Source organism: Macrobrachium rosenbergii, chromosome 37, assembly GCF_040412425.1.
Source record: "Macrobrachium rosenbergii isolate ZJJX-2024 chromosome 37, ASM4041242v1, whole genome shotgun sequence".
Taxonomy (NCBI): Eukaryota; Metazoa; Arthropoda; class Malacostraca; order Decapoda; family Palaemonidae; genus Macrobrachium; species Macrobrachium rosenbergii.
This window is the reverse complement of record NC_089777.1, coordinates 12,876,950-12,900,481: the sequence shown is the minus strand read 5'-3', so window position 1 is coordinate 12,900,481 and position 23,532 is coordinate 12,876,950. Positions and strand designations below refer to the sequence as shown.

Sequence of the window (23,532 nt, the reverse complement as noted above, 5' to 3'; positions counted from 1 at the left end):
TGCTGCAACTATTTCAGAGATGGACTGCTTAAGTGCCAATACATATTTCTGAAAATTTGGAGGCACCATATTCTGGATGGGAGTCAATATAATAAGGGCAAAAACTGGCATCACATAAAACCTTTATTGGTTCCTTTTAAAATTATTCAATAAATGTTACAGAAACATTTTTGTATTATTTTCTAGATATATCCACCTGCTACACACCCAACATTTGTGGTCTTGCATCTTTCTCAATTTAACTGACAACTGCTACTGTTAGCAGGCTGGCTAGCCACACCCTGCAAGGGATCCATGGATCTTTAGGTTTGACACAGCCAAGGGCCTGTGTTTACTTGTTCAGAAGATGAATCCTATTCATATGGAAGAAGCCCACAGGGGCCACTGACCTGAAATTCAAGCTTCCAAAGAATATGGTATTCATTAGGAAAAAGTAAGAGAAGGTAAAGGGAAATACAGAAAGAAGAGATCTCACTTATTAAAGAGAAAAAATAAATTAATAAATTGATAAATAGTTAAAAATGTATTAAAATGCAAGGGTAGTAATGCGCTGTGTCTTTGCGGGATTAAAATGCAAGGGTAGTAATATACTAAGTCTTCGCTTGAACTTTTGAGGTTCGAACTGCATGACATCCTCAGGAAGGCTGTTCCCCAGTCCAATAGTGTGAGGAATAAAGGACCTCTGGAACTGATAAGTTCAACAGCAAGGCACATTCACTGCATATTCATGCTGCTGTTCAGTAAATTTGGTTGCTCTCAGCAAGAAATGAGGATCACAAATCATTTCTGAATGTGAAAGATCGCTTTTAAAATACAACTCATGAAAATCTGACAAAAAAAAAAAAGAGATGGTCCAAGTGATAACTACTAATATTAGGAAACAGAAACCTACCAACACAAACCACTCCATCTAAAAGGGAAAAATCTCTGGCAGCAGCAGACATCCACACTGGAGAACAGTATTCTAGGAGAGGAAGGACAAATGACCTAAAACAGGTTGCATGGATTTTATCACTGTTTTCAATATATGAAGCCTTACATAAAATGCTTAACTTCTGTGTGGAGCATTTCCTGACAATTTCATTAGATTTTTCTCCAAAGTAGGATGTGTCACAAGTTACACCACGAATAGTTAAAGCTTCAGACTCATTCACAGCAGTCCCATTCACCTGAAGGGGAGGTTGAAATCGGCATCTCCCATAGGTGATAAAGGGGCAAATTCTGATCAACTTGACAAGCATTACACTGCCAAGCACAGTGATTCCTCGGCATACAAATGATTCGTTATTTGTATTTTTGTTATACGAAGTTAAGTTTTTGAAAAATTTTGTTTCCTGTAAGTAGAAAGTTAAAAAATCAATTTTATTCACGATTTACAATCAAGCTGTCTGGTGGAAAATGTGTGTGTGTGTGTGTGTGTGTGTGTGTGTGTGTGTGTGTGTGCCAGGATTGAGGAGGAGAGACAGGATCCCCTGTGTGTGTGTGTGTGTCAATTGAGAGAGAGAGAGAGAGAGAGAGAGAGAGAGAGAGAGAGAGAGAGAGAGAGAGAGAGAGAGAGAGAGAGAGAGAGAGAGAGAGAGAGTAATCGTCTGGCAGATGTGCAAACAATCCCTGACACATGCATGATTGTTGATGTCTTTTTCACACTTGGATCTTGAGTGCAAGAAGGAGATTAATAATGCCACAACACATCAACTTGCTGTTAGCAAACAGCAGAATTTAAAATTATAGTGCAATAAACATTGAGGATTTTGCAAACAAATAAGTCCACAGTTCATGAAATAATGTAACATAATAAACTGTCTCTACTGTGGTGTAAATCAATAAATAAAAGGGAAAATGTTCTCAACTTATGTTTCTGTCTCTACTGTGGTGTAAAATCAATAAATATTAAATGAAAATGTTCTCAACTCATGTTCACAAAACTTCAAGGTTAATGTTTACTGGCAACTGTACTTGAAAACTATGTATAAAAATATTTTAGGAATTCCAAAAGTAATCAACCCCTGTAACTAAACTTGGTATTGAAAGTATATAATGATCAGCTTTATAAATCTGTTTATCAGTTTCATTAAATTGACTCAAGAGTAACATATGCTGAAGTATAACACTACATATAATTCACACACACAAAATAACATTATCAGTTATTCCACACGGACGAATGGAACACTACATTATGGTGGTTAATAAGTACTCAACTAATCAGCTTCAAACTACCAAGGTAAGTGACGGCAAAAACAGAAAAGTGCAGAAATTTTCTGCTACAACTGAAAAGCATTGATGTATATCACCAATTGTTATACAGAACTAAACAGAACTAAAAGCACTGAAATATGCCATTAATGCTAAAACAATAAATGCAATATAAAGTAGGAAGAGCAACAGACAGACTTCAATTTAAGAACAAATATGTTCCCTACCAATCATTAACTAGTTAACGTTAACCCCCCTTAGACAAGCATATTTAAATAAAGGAAAAACAGAGCCCCCATTAGACAAGCATATTTAAATAAAGGAAAAACAGAGATTTTACTCCCCAGGTGCAAACTTGACACAGCTGACTCTTCTAATAATAAAACAAAAAAATTCTTTAAATAATTATAAAGCAGTCTGTTTCAGTACAGAAAACAGCCAAGTTTATGAACACACAATTAGCAGGACACAAAAAGGTGACTCATACCTGACTGGAACCCAAGGATACATGAATGTTTATAGAATACAGGAATGTTTATAGAACTTGTGAAGACCACAAATGAGGTGTCTGGAGGTAAAGGGGCAACATCGCCAAACCCTATTTTTCAGTAAAACAAATTTTTTATGAGTTTTTATAGCTTGGCAATTTTAACATACCACACATTTACAGTATTTTTACCTTGGTTCCCAATGTAAATGGTTCATTGATTATTGTCGGTTATTTAATACTACCGTGCTGGTGTGCTGCTTGGGCTGTGGTTGGTTGAGCGCGAAACTATAAACATGTCTGGATGAAAGGGAGCTGCTCATTGGCTCGCACACCATGGACATATTCGCCCTCTCCTTCCCAGAGGGAGAACATGAAACCAAGAAATACATGTGAAAACCTGTGGACTGCCACCCCTCTGTTCAATGGTTTTAAGGGTCAATACTGATTGGCCAGTTTATGAAAATCAGAGAAAATTTTCTGACTAACCCAAAATCGTTGATTTGGCAATGTCACCCCTTTACCTCCAGATGCCTCAAATGTGGGGTCATGTAAAGATGGTCTTGTTGTGAAAAAACTTCAAATAACCTTAACACATCAATAGGAATATAAATATAAAGATTTCAAACTTACTGTAGATATGTGGTAATGGCTATCCTCGCTGCATCCCAGTAAAACCTATTATTTCTCAAGACATCTTCTAACCTAAGCAGCTCAACGTAAGATCTCAAGGTCATCTTTCTCATGCAGTATGTGTGGAAGTCGAATTGGTCCTCGATTATCTCCTGAAAATAATAAAAGCAACTAAAAAATAACACCTGATTAAAAACACTGATGCATTTTGTGAATAAACAATAAGCTGCTGTCCTTCTGGCTGGAAAGATTTTCTATAAAATGGAGTACTGTACATCATATTTAGAGCATGGGCTGGAAAAAAGGTTAAAAAGAGTACCTACCTGTACACAAGATTAATGGTGTTACACTCCACAATAAAAAGCATGTGTAGCAAGTACGTGCACTAGATGGTATATTTGAAGAAAATACCGAAGTCTTACTAAAACAGAACATAAACAAGTCTTCACTAGATGGTAAAGTTAAATAGAAATTTGGATTTATAAAAACTGGTAATATTAGAGCTATTATAGCATCATAAAGATTCTCATTTCTTTACTATAAATCCCATTGTTAACGGTAACAAAATTATTTCTGACACAAAACTTTAATGAATCTACCCGTCTCAAAAACCATTCAATGTTTATCAATTCATGACCACTAGTGCCTTATTATGCCTACTTTTACTTCTATTTCTGACATCACCTTTCCTGATGTTAGTACACACAATTAAAAGAATGCTGGCCTTGAAATCATGAAGACACAGACACTGGACTGTAAGAAAAGAGTAGCAACCCACTGGATGAAATAGAGACAGCTACACTTGGTAAATATAAATATCTCATTTTTAGAGAGAAAAGACATGATGAATACATAAGACTTCGCAACCACAAGCTGGAAAAATGATGACCCTGACATTCAATATGGACAAGATTTTAAACGGCTGTAACTACTGGATAGTAAGAGTCAAGGCCTTTGTGTTACTGGAAGATCATACATGAAGTTGCAGAAAAATGCAGTGCCCAGCAACTGAAATATCAATGAGAGATCTCAAAGACAGATCATTTGTATGTGGTGTGAAGGGTTGAAGAACAGTCAGTACAGTGGTAGATATGGAAAGTATCAATACAGACACATCAGAACAACCAGGAAAGCACTGAAAAGGCCAAGATGACCCAGAAATGATGGAAATCTTTGGGAGAAATTGACACTGACCATGACACAAGAGAGTTGTTATAACTCACTTCGTGTCTAACGGCACAAAGGGAAAAGCTCATGTAATATGCTAAAACTATGATGACAGACCAGAACCACTAGCCTTTTGGAAGATCTAGTACCCTGACATCAGTAAGTGAAACCATGACCAATGATGCAAACACAAGACCAGAAACTACAACCTGCATATAGGGTAACTTAAGTAGGCCACAAAAGAGGGGGATGTTCCAGATAAATCAACATAGAAAGGTAAGTAAATACCCTTATGAACAAGGGTTAATGCAAACAATTATTTTCAATATAGCAGCATCTGATTTAATAAATCCAATGCCTTGATGCACTGAAGGTCTGAGGGAAAAAAAATAAGGAAGGGGATAAGGCTTATTCCTATTAAATGTTAGCAGCTTGCATTCTGGAAAACCACATGAGCAGTAGGCTATACACACCCCTAAAATGTTTATACCTGCCTATTTTCACAGTTCATCGCCAAACTTGACAGTTCAAACAAAAACATACCTCCAACTATCATCCCAGAACACCCTAACATCATTTCAAAGTCATTTGCAGAAGTAAGTACCAGCCTATCATTCAGACACGCACGTTTTCTGTGGTCTACGTAACTTTGTGCATTGTTCTGTGCATACTGTAATGCACTGGGCACACACTTTGTGTATAGTATTGATATTTTCCTCTGTTGTAAGATGGTTTTGAAATGATATTCACTGTCCTAGTATTTTTGTGATTACGTAAAAATACATTCATGATAAAAAAAATTATTTACTACAGTAAGTTCTAGGTTTACGTCGTAATGCATAAATTTATTAAAAAATTCTTCTGCACTCTCTCTCTCTCTCAGTATAAATATACTTTAATGGGAAAACACAGCAAAACATCTGTAACATGTTATTTCACTTACAGAATCCACTTACTGTACGTATACTGTATTCACCTAATCACCATAAAAGTATTTAAAATCCAATATTTCATATGTAGGCAACTCAAAACATCCAGGCCTCAGTACTACTGCAGCAATATTTCTGTGACAATGTATAAAATATCTCTCTCTCCTCTCTCTAATATATGAGTACTGTACTGTACAAATCCTTTAATGAAAATATCAATTACTGTACCATAAACATAAAAAAACACGAAAATAAACAAATCCAGCAAGTTCACAACAGATCAAGGAGGTAATGTTACCATATTTTTGCTTTGTCAGATTTATTATACCATATTTCAATACAAATTTAGTTGACTATGATTATCACATATTATAACATTACACAAGAGAATATTTTATCACTTGATGTTTCATCTCTTAATGACCGTAAAGATATTTAAAATCAGAATTTCATACATAAGCAACTCTCATCACTTTCATCCCAGTCATAGTATAAGTGCCTCTGAATTCTCGTCCCCAGCAAGTTAGTACTGTGCTTTGATATATAAATACTTCAGTTATCTCTCTCAAACAGTATACATATATTTTAATGGAGAAAAAAATACTGCTAAATATCAATGACAAGTTATTTCACAAACAGAATTCATTTATACTTTTCTTAGATGTGATATAAAAACCAGTTTCTTTCCCTCTCAAACAGTATACATTAAACTAATTTTTCTTTTTATTCAGGTGTATTAAGGTTTTGGGAAGGTCACAATACAGGCTAAGGTACATGATGGGTTTGTCATGTCAAAAGGAATTTTTAAAAATAATTTTAATAAAGAATAATGAAACAAATCTCATACCAGCTAGTCTTTTCACACACTCAGTACACACGAGCATGTTCCTAAGTGTACTCTCTTAATCACGTCTTACCTGGAAATGTCGGTCTACTTCGTGGCACTTTCGTAATGAGTCCCCAAATTGCCCCAAACGGTAATATGCCTGTGCGCACTCAGTTTGGAACCACATACACTGCATTTCATTAAGGTTCTCCATGGCTGACACTCCCTCCTTAGATGGATAAAAATGGTTTCACTATTATATCCTTTAAAAAATATCTATATAAACACCACACTTCGGTATTAATTAGAAAATCACCAAATAAATCAATCAAAATTTACTAATATAAGAAAAGTGCTAAATTATGATAACACACTTACCCTAGTAAATTTTGAACACATTTCCTCTGCTTGTCTAACCAAGTTAGCTTTAAGAAGGTAAGAGGCAGCTTTCGAGTTGACATATCTATCAGCAGTATCTAATGTTTGGGCTTCCTGTAAGGCCTCGTATGCTCCCACAAAGTCACCAGCATGCTGTTGTATGATAATATGATATGACATATTAATACTTATATATATATGAATACTTAATATTATAAAAAGTAAAGAAAAAAATCATTCAAACCACTTATGTCACAACTAATTCAAACTAGAAAGTAGGGTACAGATTTATACAAAGGCCTAACCAGTCTAACTTGACATTACAATGCAAATACTTTACCATGTAAGACTGTAAAAAACCCAATCTGCCACAATCATATTATATAAGATTTCATTTATGGCCATGTTCATAGGCTTCATATACCCCCAAACTGCAACCTTTTGTCTAACACAGACCAGAGCGTGGCATATTTACCACCTGAAGCCTCATCAGGTACCCTGTACCATATGAAGCCTCGAGTACAAATCAATCACCAGCCTCACAATTTTAAGCCTGAAGTAGAATTCTCAAGATTGTTGTCTTCTTTACAGGATCACCAGTGTTCATCAACATTCTTAACTCATTAATTCACTTATTCCTCTTATTTCATTCTTTACAGGGTTGTCATTCCTTTCTCATCTTTGGAAAAGGTAAAACTGTGATTTTTATACCTAAGTTGGTAGTTATTCATTGCCAGCCTCTGTTTTGAATTATACACTTTGCAGTACAGCACATACTTGTTATAAGTAACTGGGCCTTCTGAAAACAATGCTTCTTTGCAACTGGTATTTTTGTGTGCATTTTTGTCACATTTGCATCCTACTTATTCAGGTTTAGTATTTACTGATCACTAGCTGACAAGTAACTAGTTACTGCTTGAAAAGTTGGTTCAAGTTCAAATTTAGGTGTACTGTAAGCAAAGAGACTTTATTTCTCCATGCTAAAGTTTTGATCTTATTTGTATTTTGGTAGTTTTATTCATAATTTTTATACTGCATTTTGCTTCTCCATACTAAAGTTTTGATCTTATTTGTATTTTGGTAGCTTTATCCATAATTTTTGTACTGCATTTTGCAGTGTTTATAGGCTTCACCTTCCTAGTATTAATGAGTGTATTACATTCACTAATTAAGCTAAATATGAATCAGTTTGTTTTGTATTATGCCTTCTTTTATGTGCTTCTTTTTTCATTATGTGATAATGAACTATCTTTATAATTAACCCTATTTTATAATAGTTGTTATTCAATATACTACAATACCTTTGTGTATGATGTAATGGTAGTGGTTTGTCTGCGATATGAATTTGGAATTACTTTGAGCAGTGCAGGTTAATTCTTTTGTTTATCTGCTGACCTTCATTGATATACAGTATACTCAGCAAATGCATAAGGGGTTGCCGGGTAATCTTGCTTTGCATTCAAGTCACCTCTATATATGAACCCACATCTGCTGTGTAGTAGCTGCCAACTAACAATTTCACCTGTGAGACAGGTTGCATTTCTTCAAGGGGAGTAGCTGCCAACAAGTGTGCTTTAACAATTTCACCTGTGAGACTGGGGGCATTTCTTCAAGTGGAGTAGCTTCCAACAACAGGTGTGCTTTAACAATTTCACCTGTGAGATTGGTTGCATTTCTTCAAGTGGAGTAGCTTCCAACAACAGGTGTGCAATTTCACCTGTATTTCAATTTCACCTGTGCTTTAACAATTTCACCTGTGAGACTGGTTGCATTTCTTCAAGTGGAGTAGCTTCCAACAGCAGGTGTGCTTTAACAATTTCACCTGTGAGACAGGTTGCATTTCTTCAAGTGGAGTAGCTTCCAACAGCAGGTGTGCTTTAACAATTTCACCTGTGAGACTGGTTGCATTTCTTCAAGTGGAGTAGCTTCCAACAACAGGTGTGCTTTAACAATTTCACCTGTGAGATTGGTTGCATTTCTTCAAGTGGAGTAGCTTCCAACAACAGGTGTGCTTTAACAATTTCACCTGTGAGGCAGGTTGCATTTCTTCAAGTGGAGAACTTCAAGATGCCAGGGGACAGCCATGCTCCATGGGAGTGTCTCCTCCATCAATTTCTGAGTCTTCAACTTCAGTCTCAAGATCAGCATCAGAATTTTCCCCACCCAGAAAAGTTGAATCTTTTGATGTCTACCATGCATACACCATTTTGAGCACAGGCTGCCCTTTCGATCAAGGAAGGGATGACTATTGTTCATCACTCTACAACTCAAATGAGAAGAACGGTCATCTGCCCAAAGACAGTTCTTCCCACCAGTGGGGGGTTGTCTCCAGAAACACTGGAGGTCCTGGCAAGAGGAAGGCACAGAGCTGTGAGTTAATGGACATTTAGGGTAATACCTGGTTACTGGCTACTCCTTCTGAAGAACGTCCCCCTCACATAACAGAAGTGGATTACAGATGTGTGCTGGTGACCCTCAGAAGTTCAAGGCCTTGGAAAACAAGGTAAAGTCGATGACTAAAAAAAGCAAGAGAACAAGCACAAGACAGATTGCCCAGATTTTACAGGCATCTGTTTTCAATCCTAAAGGTGAGAGGGAGTTGGTATTTGGTCATCAACCTCAGATCACTGAATGCCTTCAGCATCAAAATCCCTTCAGGATGGAAAATGGAGTAAGTAGTGTAGTCTATCACACTTGAATGTATTGGACCTACAAGACGGATTATATCCACCCCAAGAAATAACTTTGCTCTTGCTGGAAGGAAAAGATATTTACAGTTTCGTGCCTTGTCTTGACCTAGCAATAATGCGACAAGTCTAATTATGGAGAAACCTACATGACAGGCTAGTAATGCAGAAGATAGCAATGGAATTGAGGTAATATCTACACTGTCCATGCAGTCTCTGTCAGTACCTCGGTTTATGAAACTGGAAGGAATCACAGCAGGGGACTTCATGTATCCATGGTCCTCCAAGAGTGAGAGAGGTTCAATAGGTTGGGGCTCTTTAGAAGACCCTGCTGCTACACCCAATGCACAGTCTCACCAAACTTTGACAATCAACCTGTACCGAGGGTGGGGTGGATTCAGCATCTGATGCAGTGAATGGGGCATTAATCCAAACCCATGATTTTAATTTCTTCCTGCACCTGCAAGTTCCATAGTTGTCAATCTACTGCACCATGTTCCATCTGCCATCCCAGGCTATGGTTGTAACTGAAAATTTGGAGAACCATTACCCAATACAAGCAATCTACCACTTCATGAAGGTGAAACATGAAAGGCAATAACTCCAAACTTCTTGCCCGCAGGCCAACAGGGAAACCACATTTCTATGCAAGTGCCCTTCTGGCTGAGAATCATTTTTCAAGCCTATGCAGATATATAAAAATTTGTCAATAAGGCAAGAGATGCTGTTCATGGACCTCTTAGGTTTCCTTAGTTTTTAAGAGGACTATTGAGCCTTCAGCCATTTCACGGACAGGTACCTGGAGATGCCACACTACAACTGTCAATTTTCATCTCAGACATGTAAAACACAGAGGGATGGGGTGGAGCTTGACTAATAATCAAGGCAATACAATTATCACCAATGATGGAAAATGCAAGGCAATCAACTTCCTTCTCCTTTACATACTTTATACATCCTCAAAAGACACCACTTCCTTCTCCTTTATATACTTTATACATCCTCAAAAGACAGTCTTCCAAGGTTGTGTGCTTCTATGTCTAACCTGAACATTTAGCTAGCACCTATTCTTTTTTGACAACTTGTCAAGTACAAAATTCTTGTTTTATTTTCAATTTTTTATTACTTGTTCCAGTAGAACTTGAACAATTGGTTTCTACCTCAAACAGTTCCCAAGTGCCTGACAGGATCCACAGAACACTTGCAAGAATCTAGAACTCACAACTCCCTCCTCAAGTAACAAATTTTAAATGTAATAAGACAAATTTTTTTAATCAATTTGTATTTTTCACAGTTAACAAACCTGCAGTCTTAACTTAAGGATAATTATTCTAGCGCCAGCTGGAAACTTGTAAAAATAACAAACTAGGAATTGGCAGCAACGAGGTAGGCTGATAGGCCTAGGTGCTAACCATCAAGTTCCTTCACGCAAGTTTCTTCCATCCCAGGAAACTTGAGGGGTGGCTAGAGGTGGGCCCTATAAGTTAAGACCGCAGGTTTGTTAGCTATGAAAAATACAAATTGATTAAAAAAATTTGTATTTTACCAAGGATACAAAAGTGCACTTTCATAAATACAGTTCCTCACATGCCTTGCAAGCGTAACTCCATTCATGAAAGCATAGGCTTGTAATCAAGTCAGAACAGAGTGATTCAGGTCCAATATTGGCTACTGTAATAGGTTTGTGACCTCCTAACATACTCATCAATCATACATGGAGTGGCCACCTCCACTCCCCTGTTCTGGCAGTTTCACATCCAGTCTATGCAAATTATAAGGACAGTTGCTAACCAGGATGAGTCTATGGTGCTCATGTATGCACAGTCACTTAGGTCTTTTGCTACTTCCAGTTATCAAGTAGTTTAACCAGAGACCACTGAGCTAATTCATTTAGCTATCCCACACTTGGCCTGGGTGGCCTGAAGGACTTGAAGACGTCTTTATTAATGAGAAGGTTTAGATTTTATTTACTAAATTAAAGCTCTTTTTAAAAATTCCATAATTGGATTAGTTGAACAACAAAATTTCTCTTATTTTTTTCCAAAACCAAACATTTGCTTATCATTTTGGGCTTTCTCAAAAAAGTTCAACTGCTAGCCTACAGTCTGTATATACAGGGACTGGATTATGTTGGCTATTCATCAAACATCCATGGGTCAAACAAGAGTGGCCAATCTTTCTGATGTGTTAAAATTACCTGTGTGTATATGAAATTTAGATAGCATTCCATACTGCAACATTGGCTTGAACTGTTTTAATTTGTTACTATCATGTTCCCAGTACTCTGCCATTTGTAGCTTATAGTCAGTTTTAAAGGATATGTCATCACTAACAGGAATATCCGTTTGTGATTACACTGTATGTCATAACACTTCCAGCTCTGGCTGCTATATCAGTTTCACTTCCTTTAATGCCTACTTCTGTTTTATATATTATAAGAGAACACATGCCCAACAACATTCAAAATTACAAATGAAGGCTCAATATGACAAATGAGTTAGCAAGAAAAAATGTTTCTTGTAAAAAAAAAAAAAAAAAAAACTTTCATGCATCAAGAAGAAAGTACTGGATACAAGAGTGAAACATATTTCTAATGAACAGTATTACAGTTTGATATATCTAAATAATCTAATATCCTAATTCTCAAAAGAATATAATTTCAAATAGCTCACCTTTAGTATTTTTCCTTTAACTATATACAACTCTATGAGAGTTGGAGTATGATCTAATGCCCGATCTATTAACTGTAATGCCTTCTCTGAATCGCCTAAATAGCTGTAATGTTGTGCCAGGTACATCAAAACATATAATATAGATGCCGGTTCTTTGTATTCATTATCTGAAAGGCAACAAAATATGAATTGACATTTTATGAATTCTTTGCAAAGTTTTGCAAAGTGCTAATCTCTAAAAAGTACCTTTTTCACTGAGTTACACTGAACTTTCATAGTTTAAGCCTCATTCAACTATCACAAACAACACAATGTCAATATGATTAACATTAAATGGATAGAAATAAATAATCATATCCCAAAAGATTACTGGAAAAAACACTAAGTAACAATATGCTTTAATATCCATCGTATTACTCAAAGTAAACTGGTTATTACCTGTTTCACATAAATGTCCCGTCTCTTCAAGGTTTTTAAGGTAGCGGTTCATGAGTTTTTCAATTATCTGTACTCTCTCAGAGTCATTGTAAAGCGGCCGTATATCTGTGAACAATGGTGGCACACCCTTTTGTAATGATGCTCGTAAGTATGGATCTAAAAGTTTTTCTAATGTTTCCCCCTTGGCATAATTGAGTGGTAATCGTTTAGGCACTTGAGCACGGGGGAATCTGAAAGGAAAACATTACATTAATAAAAATTTGAATGGCAGAACATGCAATACTACACAAAACTCTTGAAGTGCAACAAAATATTCCAAATAACAGAGAGATAAAAGTGACTTTCTCAATTGAAGGTTGGCAACCATTTGAAAAAATGTTAACCAAGGAAAACCTACCTAAACCTTTTGATATTATTCTAAAGTTTGTGCACAGTATTTGGCATTCTGAACTGAGTATTTCATCAAAATACATCAAAAGTTAAGGGATCCCCATCCTTACAAACTGAAAGGTATGACGTAATTAATTGCCTGTTACGATAAATCAAGACGAATTTTATTGAAAGTAAAATAAAAATTCACTAATGGCACTAAATTCAATACAAAAGCCCCAGTTATCCTTACACCTTTGCCAAATTACATTGTAATACATCAACCCAAGGTCACCTGCTCAAACTTTTACATACTTACTCCTGAAAACTTAAGATGTATAACTAAAAGCTCTTAAGCCTCCACAATTTTTAAACCAATACCAATAAATATCCATAAACAATACATCTATAGTGGTGAAATTTTAAATTAAGAAAACCTGTGATTCTGACAAAAGTTATGATTATTGTTTGAAGGTATAAACAAGGTCCTTGTACCAAACGAACTTCTTTCATACAACAGGCATTTGAAATTTTATTTATACCAACATGAGTAAAAACAAAACATCACTGAACGAGTTTTTATCTAATAATTATGTGATTGTTGTTCCCAATTCCCTGCACAAACTTTCACACTGGCATCTCAACTTAAGCCTTCATCTTATTATATTTCATTACTTGGCACTTATGTCTGAGTCTGAAAGAATTAAAATAATATTTCATTACTTAACAGAATAATCTAATAAGCAAAAAGACATGGTGGATGCTCAAACAAATGCAACCAATACTCTCCTATTTAACCTTGTGAGGTGGCTTCTTTGTTTCCTGGGTAACAGAGCCAACATTTCCCACTCTTTAACTTCCTCCAACTCACTCAAACATTTTGCAAGTATCTACCACAAGCCCACTTGACTAAGTTAATCAGACCTATTCTACAAGTGTGTTCTTGCTGTGCTACATTTTCTCTTTCATATCAATGAATTTGTATTCAATCTATGATCTAGCCACTTTTTCTACAACACTAAGTTTTATAACAATATCTCTTATCACTCCAAACCAGATTACTGCATTCACTGCTGACAGCATTGGCCTGATGTATTCAAAACATATAAGCACTCATTATGTTGCTTGAATTGCACAAAGGTAAAACTACTTGTGTATAACTGCAATACTGCAAACCACAGGCTATACAGATGCATCTGTTATACGGCACTTACTTCTCTTTGAGCTCTTCGTATAATTTTAATCTTTCTTCAACTGTGGATAGGCCAAGGGCTTCTTCTAAATTGAGGTAGTAGTTACGGTTTTCCGGATTACGCTTTATCAAACCTCTATAAACTTCTGAAGCTTCATCTTTTCTGCCTAATTTCATCAACAATTCGCCTGAAAATGAAATACCGTACAATTAGGACCACAACTATGTAAATGGGCTAATACCACGAAGGATTAAAAGGAGAAACAATGATAGATGCCTGCAATGGGAATGATTCAAATGTGCCTTTCACATCTATAAATGAAAACCCAAACTTCATCACCCTTGATTATGAAGGCTAAAAATGAACACTGTACTAATCAGTACTTATAACTAAAATGAATACAATGGGAAATAATGTATGTATCTCCCTGAGGTAACTTGAGTTATTTCGATTATAATAAAATTAAAAGTAAGCACACCAATAACAAAGTATAATTATACAAGAAACTATTTTAAAAGTAAAATGAACTTCAAACTCAAAATAGAACATTTAAAGATGTAAGATATAGATATGAGGTTTGTATTATCATTGTGACTGACTTCCAATGACAGACCTGGTTAATTTTCATAATCATACAAAGCAAAGATTGAAAACATAATGCTGAAAAAATTCATCACCAAAAGGGATGGCTTACATAATTACAAATAAAAGCAAATAAGTTGCCTCCTTAGTTCTAAACACCTCAGGCTAACAATAATTTTTCTGTTGTTTTGCTCCCACACAGAAAAGCATAATTATAAATCTCCTAACATGACAACATAACAAACGATGAGGTTGCAAAGTTCCTAGATATACAAACCCCGGCCCAGGTATGGAAATACTGCAGGGCATCAGCTGTAATAAGTTTCAGATTGTTAATAGCAGTTAATTACAGCCAGAAAGGTTGGGGACAGGGGGTACTCTCACGTTACTGCCTATTCTCACACTTTCTTTTGGCACCAAGGACAACGCAGGTCTGGTCTGAGGTGGATTAATGATGAAAGACTTCAGGTTTGTAAATTTAGGAAAATAAAAATGATAATAATTTATTTGTTCCTATAAATAAAAAATCTTAGGTGGGAAGTAATTAGTGGGACGTCGCTGATATAATTTCTTCACCACCTTAAAAAGTTATTTTCTTACACATGATGAGCAAGACATAAAACAAAATAAACCTCCTGGACCACATATACAGCCTGGCATAAGATGCCAGGTCTGATAGGGACCTGTAACATCCTATGCCAGGTCTGATAGGGACCTGTAACAGAGTAAAAATCCTGATAAACCTTGACAGTAAAAAAATCAGACAACCCATCCCTTACTAAGCACACGAGAGATGTAGGAAGGTGGATAGTCAGTATCTTAAATGATATAGGAAAATAATGATCTGCATATACTCATTGTTACTTGGTAAGTAAAGGAGTTCAACCTTAAGATTGAACATTCTGTTGAGAAATTCACCAACCCTACATTGTACATGCCCTTGACCATGTAGTTTTTGAAGGAGAAGAGGTAGGTGAAAAGACATGAAAGTCATTCCTCCATTTACTACAGCATTATGAAAACCCATGCCCAGATGCTTTTATATCCACGAAGAACTAGGATTGCTACACGTGTTGAGCAGTCACCATAGGTACTACTAAACAAATGCTGGCACAATGGCCCTACCTTTGTGAGCTCTTGCCATGAATGAAAGGTTGTTTTGCCAGTATGACTGATTGATCATTTCAAAATGCCTTTTTGTGCATGCCAGTACTAAAAAAGTAACAACAACACTGGACACAAACTCAAGGATGCATGAGACAATGAGGGAACCCTGAGCTTTTGTACATCGAACCATGCGGCTCGCCCACCTGCTTTGCCCTCTAGCTACAAATTAAGATTATCCTTTATTTCTTGGCTGAGAGACAGAGGGAGATCAGGAGGATCTGTAAACCATCCAGTGTAACTTTAAGCACCACCAAAGCGAAAGCAGCTGGAGTCACCCATGAGACGTTAACTTCTCCTAGGATGACACGTGACTGAGAATGACCAGCCAAACCGAGCTGGTTGTTACTGATGAAACAGGAAATGTACTGTTACCTAAATAAGCCTGCTGAAACGAGAGTCCTTGGGAAAAAGTCTCTCACTACTGCAGTGTCTATCAAGATCTTAAGATGCTTCATCAGCTGCCTGGAGAAAGATATCCAACTTCTTCCAAGCTATCAACATCCCTGATCATGACAAAATAAATAGGCAAAATATCATTTACACTATTTACATACTAACTGCAACTCCAACAATGCCAGGACTGAGCAACTGTTGAGATACGACACAACAATATCCTATGCAAATGGGCACATGCAGAAACCAGGTTGAATGCTCATAAGAACATCTTAAAGTCCTTCTCCAGTCCAAGATGCACAATTTTACTGGTAAAAAGTTCCTTTGGAAACAAAGCAGTATTTCCCGAAGGCTTGGTGGGTGGATACAGTGTTCAAAAAGACATCTTTTAAATCTATGGAAAGTATGGAGTCACCCTCTCTCATGGAGGCCTACACAGAATGCGGGGTTTCCAGCTTGCTTCAATGCTGACATGTTTTAACCAGCCTCCAGACTACCAACAAACTCACCAGGAAAAATTGACCTGAGGAGCCCAAAGACTAGTACTAGTCTAAAACTTTCAGCACATTCTTCCCCAATAACCCCTTTTAACTCCACTGATCAGGTCAGAGCCTTGGGTGATGAAGGTAAGTAGGCAGGGGATGGGGTTGGCTCATGAGATGCATTTTCCCCAAGAATGGTAGTTTGGGACAAAACTACCCAGGTCTCTGCTCCCTGTCACCTTCACATTACCCACTGAAATAACAGTCATCCAACTATTCATGACAGCTGGAGATGAACTCATGTTTACCTCAACTCCTTCCCCTTACCTGTTCCTCAAGCTTGAAGAAGAAGTTGGATGAGCTGGGAAGGCTCTTGCCTTTTCTTGAGGAAGGAGACAACTGAACTCTTTACTGAGGTTTGAAGGACTGAGCCTTTCCTAAACCTAACAATGCAAGTACATCTACCAAACAAGGTACTTTCCCTAGAACACTGGAAGAACTTGAGAGTGACTGCATGGTGGATTAGCACTACCTCAACCTAACTCTTTGGAAAGAACAAACAGTCCAACACTAACCCACCTAAGACAGAGTACGCTCTAATCCGCAACTTTTCTGGAGAGTAGTCCCGCACAGCATTGCATCTTGTCAGCAGCACTTTCTTTCCTGCACCACTAACAAGCTCCTGAACCTCCACTATCCTCAGCTGAGGACACTCCTGTAAAGGTGTAAGTCCTTTAATGCACTTAGTCATAACCACAATGTTCCCTAGAAAGAGCCTAAAGTATCCAACTCCATGGCTCCTGCTTAGAAGAGATGTTAATTCTGCAAGGGGGAAAGTCATCTGTCAACCACCAGTCCTCTGACAAGCAGTACCTTAGCTGAAGCATCAGAGGCAGGAGAGGTACCTTGGAGGAATAACTGGATGCAAAAGAACTTTCTGACCCTGAGATCACATTAACTTGCTCCTTCACTCCCCTGGCAAGCACCTATCAGTGCAGTAGAACAACAGTCTCACTTTAACAATGCACTCTAATGTATACTCAAAAGACAAGATTGGGTTTAAAAGAACAAAAGAACTGCTGTGAAAGTTTCCCAGAGAATATATTACGCCTTTCCAATTCAAGCCTGTAAGGGCTCAGAGGGCATCAGAACCTCTGGTCCAAGCATCTCCCTCCCAACATAAGAGGGCAAGAAAGGATCAACCACATCTGCTAACTGCCTCCAGGGCTGTGGCAACAAGCTGATGGAACTAATAATATCACACTCACAAAATGTTAGTGCAGACTAAGCACAATCAACATTCTTGTCACCTGTCCAAAGCACTTTAGTAAAACTGCATCTATGAGAACTGATCCTGGACTATGAATAGCAGCCATGAATGTTACCTATCGCAAGTGCCCAGGTAGAGGAGCACTCTTTGTTACTGTATGAGCAACTGGTCATGAATATCATGTGCACTGCACTGCATGGAGACCTGCGCAGGGGTGAATACTAATATGTGGGCACATGGTGGACATCACATTAGACAAGGAGGAACAAGCAGGCTCAAGAACTCTCATCCATCTCACTCCAAGGAAGCCATACAGGACCTCTTACCAAGGGAGGAGGAGGAAGATGATTAGTTTGAGGAAGAGGTAAATGGAGCACACTTGTGCGTATTCTCCAAGCTCCCACTTCACATTCTACTTCCAGCTTCAACTATAACAGTGGCAATTGTCAAGGCAAGTGCTGACAGCAACCATGAAACACTTGGCATGAATGAATGAATGATTAGAAGTTATACATCATGACTACCAAGGCCACTGATGCTAACACTTCATATCATGCATTTCCCCAGCAGCTACATCTATCACCAGAGCAGGAGCAAGAAAAGGGACACCAGCATTTGCAATGAAATGCTTTGCTAAAGACAGGAAGACAGACAGTGAAAGCAATCAAGAAGTCCTTAGACAAGACTCCCACAACTGCAATGGAACAGAAGGTGCAGCCAGAAATCCAGGGGTAGAGGTATTGGGCATTGGTGCATGGTCAAGACCTGTACTGGGGAAGGACACCAACCTGTCACTTGTCTCTCACCAAAAATGGAAGGCAAGAGATGATACTTTTCTTAGCCTCCCAAGTTTACCCCCTGGGACTGAGAAGTCTAGAAAGAACAAGAGGGGACAAACTCAGCTTGAAGAGCAGGAGAGCTTCTCACAAGTCAGCTCAGCAATTCAGTTTGCCTTCTGCAAAAAGAGCCTAAAGAATGAGGATCTAAATCAATCACACATAACACACAAGTGACCATATACTTGGTCAGAACCTCTGTCAAAGAGCTGTCCATATTGCAAACAAAATCCAAAGAAAACTTAAAGAACACCACAAAAACAAGCCAAAGCCACAACTAAGAAAAAAAAAATTCATCCAGTCTCACAAAACTCTCCGACAACATAAATAATCAGTGCCACAGCAGCAGTGTTTCCTCTCTCTATACTGTGGTTGGAGAAAAGTCAGTTGCATAATCAGTGAGTTGAGGGCAACCCCTATCCCTCACCATTCTGCCGTTAATCAAATATACAATCTTCAGTGACTGATTCCTGCAGGAGCCTTGGAATATTTCTATAAGAAAAACATAGGTGTATTTTGTGGGAACAACTGCAGTTCTTCAAACTCTCCCTGTCATGTTGCTCTGCAAAATGCTATTTTCCATGTCAGAAATGTAATAGATACACCATTATCATGTTGAAAAATTACATGGTCAAATAAAGCCTTTTGCTAAAGACTCTGACAGACAACATACCTCTTAACTCCTGGAGTGTGACCTTATCACAAATATTTGCTTCATAGGTATTGAGGTGTTTCAAGGCTTCCTGTAAGTTGGCACTTTCCCGTATTACAAGATTTTGATACAGAAGTAACTCACTGTACTCATAATCGTATGTAGTTTTCTGAAGGGGAAAAAGGCATATATTAGTAATATAACTATTGAATATTTCAGCCTAAACAATCTCAGTGCCTAATTAAAGCCAATCTATTAGAGGGTTACACTGCAATGGAATTTCAACAATAAAAGTTTCTCAACACTACAAAATTTGCAATAACCAGAGGGCACAAGAAAATGTAATTTCATCTTTGCTTTTTACCATTCCTATAATGAAAAATAAGGTGGAAGATGGAACACGTTTAGACTGAAGTAATGATATACACTTAACATTTGGAATATGCAAATGATGCTGTTTTAATAGGCAAAACACAAGATTTACAAAGCTTCCTTAATAGAATGCATTTCTATCAAGAGATGGAACTCACAAAAAATCTAAGAAAAACAGAATGAGGGCAGAATACGCTCAATGGAATCAAATAAAATTAGAAAGCAAAGGGATTGAGACTGACTCTTTTAAATATTTAAGAAAAATAACATCCAGTAGTTCTTGAGTTTGAATTTAGTGAGTAAAAAAGGTAAACCAAACACTAAGCTGAATAAAATTTGGAAATTAAACAGACTGCTATGACATACAAAAGTAATATTTTACTTTAAGTCTAATGCAATCTGTATTGATATCTGAACATGAATCATCGTATGACAATGAACTAAATCTAAAATATTTTGTTGGTCTGACAATAAACCTTCAGGAAGAATATTAAAAAGATTAGGAGTCACACGGCAGAATTGTGAGAAATGATACCATAAGGAAAATCTCAGATGTTCCATATATAGACGAGATAATAATGAAGATGGTGATAGCTTAAACACTCCCTTTGCACAACCCCCAAGAGAACACGTGATAATGTCAGCTGGGCTCCTGCAGATACCAGAGTTGTAAGACCCAGACCTACATGGATGTGTACTATGAGATGAAAGGATGTTGATTAATGGGAATTTGTGGAAGACAAGGCACAGAAAAGATATGAATGGAGGAATTTCACAAAGCACTGTGGTCATACAGCATTGAAGCAAGTGATGATGATGTTCAGAGCTACAGATAAGGATTTATAAATAAGTTAAAAACTGTAATAACATTTTCTAACTATATTGGACTACCGAATACTGTACTGGCAAAAAAGTGTAAGGTTACACTTATAAGCCTAACCACAGGCAAGACCCAAATTTTAGTTTCAAAGGCAAACTTCATGTTATACTTGCCCATCAATTGAAAGCTGAAAAATATTATGCATAAGCCTTTTAATTTTTCTTTAGTCTACACAGATTTTTCGATCATCTACACAGCAGTCAAGAAAAGTTAATTTCTCTAGGCTGGCAAAAACAAAATGACAATATAGCAACTAAACTTTGCTTATTGTAAAGATTATGCAAGAAAAAGAATCAATCAGACTTTGTTTCCTGTAAAGATTATGCAAGAAAAAGAATCAATCAGATATCTTTACTGGTTCAGATCTTACTTATATGAAACTGATTTTATTCCAGTTTTTGGGTGAGAGGAATTCCCAAATTATATACATGCTGGTATCTCAAAATTTTGGTGTACGGATAAAAGATCATGCCAATATAAAACACATTTTATCCATACGAGTCCTTGCATAATTTGATGTACAGCAGTGTCTCCTATGCAATCCTATGGAATGGAATGGAATGCAATGGAATGTAAAATGTAGGCTGAAGGCCAAGCACTGGGACCTATGAGGTCATTTAGCACTGATAGGGAAACTGAGAAATTTGAAAGGTGTAATAGGAGGAAAACCTCGCAGTTGCACTATGAAACAATTATTAGGAAAGGATGGAAAGTAAGATGAAAGAGAATTTGAAAAGAGGTACAGTAGAAGGAATGAAAGGGGATGAGGCTAAGGGCTGAAGGGACGCTGCAAAGAATCTCAAGTAATGCCTACAGTGCACCATGTGAGGTGCACTGATGGCACCACCACCTGCAGAATTCTCAAGCCTATAGAAAACAATGTTTAGTGTTCCAATATATACATATGACATCAGCTTTCAATGCTGGACAATGTTTGCTCTTATTCCATTTCTTCCCCATATTACATGAATTTCATTCCTCGTATGCCTATTTCAGTTTTTTTTATACGTACAGTAATATTTTCAGTGAATTTTGTGTAATCTTTTTATTGGGATGAAGAGGAGTGTGTACCCACCACCTAAAGATTGCATATTATTTAAAATTCTGTAAAACAATAGTTTTAAAACATAGGTCCAGCCTACACCTATTATCACAATACAATACTATTAATACTAGCTGGAAATGGGGATAAGAAAAATACTGGCTCAACCATGACAATCTGTTCTTGTGTGACACTGACAGGTAAATAATACTAATTCACATGATTAATGTAATGGATTGGAATATGGAGTTTAGGCCAAAGGCCAAGCACTGGGCCTATGACGTCATTCAGCGCTGGAAAGGAAATTGAGAATAGGTAGGGTTGAAAGGTGTAACAGGAGTATAACCTTGCAGTTGCACTATGTAATAATTGTTAAAAGAAGGTGGATAGCAAGATGAAAGAAAGATAATATGAATGGAGGTACAGTTAAAGGAATGAAAGGGGTTGCAGCTAGGGGCCGAAAGGACGCAGCAAAGAACCTTTAGCAATGCACCCCACAGCACTAACCCCCCTACGTAGTACATGATTAATGAATGAAAGCACAATTATACAAATCACAAAACCAACCTGAATAGTTTTTCTAAATTCTTCTAATATCCTTAATGCTGTATCATAGTCCTTGAGTAAATGGAAAGACATGGCATAACCAATCCATGAAGCTCGCTGGGTTGGTCGTAATTCAAATAATTTGTACCGTGTGTCCTGCAATAAAGAGAGACTTATAAATATATAAAATGGGAAGGAATAGATGAGAGAAAAAGTAAGATGGAAGATCCATGAACAGTATATATGCAGCATATACCCTTATCAATGAGCTGCAACACACAATACATTTTTTGCTAACTGTGAAGGGTTTTGCTAAATTTTTGGTAGCAAGTAATTAATTTAAAGTACTCACTCCACACAATACATAACAAGGGGATTAATACAAAAACTTCTTAACTCATTACTGTATTTTGCAAACCACAATGATATTTTGCAAGTGCTTATGGCATTCACTTGATCCTCACCTTATAGCCTTCCAGATCTCTCATTTGAATCTGAAGTAAAGACAGATCTCGAAGGATCTGTAAATTGTCTTTGTCCCACTTAAGGGCATTTCGGTAACATTTGATGGCTTCATCATATTTTTTGTCAGAACGCTGTAAAAGACCAAACACATGCCAACAAACGTGACTCTTCAGATTGTTGCGTAAGCCTTGGCGTACAAAATTATATGCATCCTCTTTGCGCCCAAGACAATTCAAGATAAGGCCTTTCATTGCTAACGTTTCTGTAAAAAGAAAAAAATATTGTGCACTTCATGAACTTCAAGCTGCATAATATCGATGGATTTACATTAAAAAATTATTCTTGACATACCATAAAAAAAATAAACAAAATACTGTATTCTTTGCACTTACCAAAACCCAACACTTAAAAAACCATTCAAGTAGAGTCACGTGAACCTTGGCAACAAATACAGTCGCTTTACAAAGCCAAATACAGTAACATTCAACTTCTTTGTATTAAGAGATAAACATGACAGCCACTCTAACCAATAACTGGGTCACATTTAGCTTCTAAAATGCTCAACAACAGGATCTATTCTTAAATGAGATGAAATGTAAAGCAAATTACAAGGCAGAGATCACTGCAAGTGGAGGGTCAAGACTATCAAGTATTTCTAGTATTGTATCAAATTTAAGCCAAAATATAAAAAATACAATTCTCAAAACACCTTTATTTTTCACTTTTTATTGAAAACATACTATGCCTCAGCCTCCTATACTAATTGCTTTACATGGATGAAATTAATATGGTAAAAAGGCCCTTTGTAGACCAACAAAACCAATAGATTTAGTCCTTAATGAAAATCAATGGTTCACAAGTTCCAAATTT

At 37.0% G+C, this 23,532-nt stretch overlaps 1 protein-coding gene across 3 annotated transcripts in view; it reads right to left on the bottom strand.

Moving 5' to 3' along the window:
• Nucleotides 1-23,532, bottom strand: part of Naa15-16 (N-alpha-acetyltransferase 15/16) — a 57,313-nt gene that overhangs the window by 9,559 nt on the left and 24,222 nt on the right. For 2 of the 3 annotated variants that reach the window (XM_067081459.1, XM_067081461.1), the window contains 9 exons: nucleotides 22,662-22,924; nucleotides 22,219-22,353; nucleotides 19,379-19,526; nucleotides 13,997-14,162; nucleotides 12,414-12,643; nucleotides 11,976-12,142; nucleotides 6,617-6,769; nucleotides 6,330-6,467; nucleotides 3,317-3,468 (listed from right to left, as the gene is read on the bottom strand). In XM_067081459.1, coding sequence (XP_066937560.1) covers nucleotides 3,317-3,468; nucleotides 6,330-6,467; nucleotides 6,617-6,769; nucleotides 11,976-12,142; nucleotides 12,414-12,643; nucleotides 13,997-14,162; nucleotides 19,379-19,526; nucleotides 22,219-22,353; nucleotides 22,662-22,924 — 1,552 coding nt within the window. The remainder of the gene's footprint in view (nucleotides 1-3,316; nucleotides 3,469-6,329; nucleotides 6,468-6,616; nucleotides 6,770-11,975; nucleotides 12,143-12,413; nucleotides 12,644-13,996; nucleotides 14,163-19,378; nucleotides 19,527-22,218; nucleotides 22,354-22,661; nucleotides 22,925-23,532) is intronic. The other variant, XM_067081460.1, reaches the window with a different exon arrangement.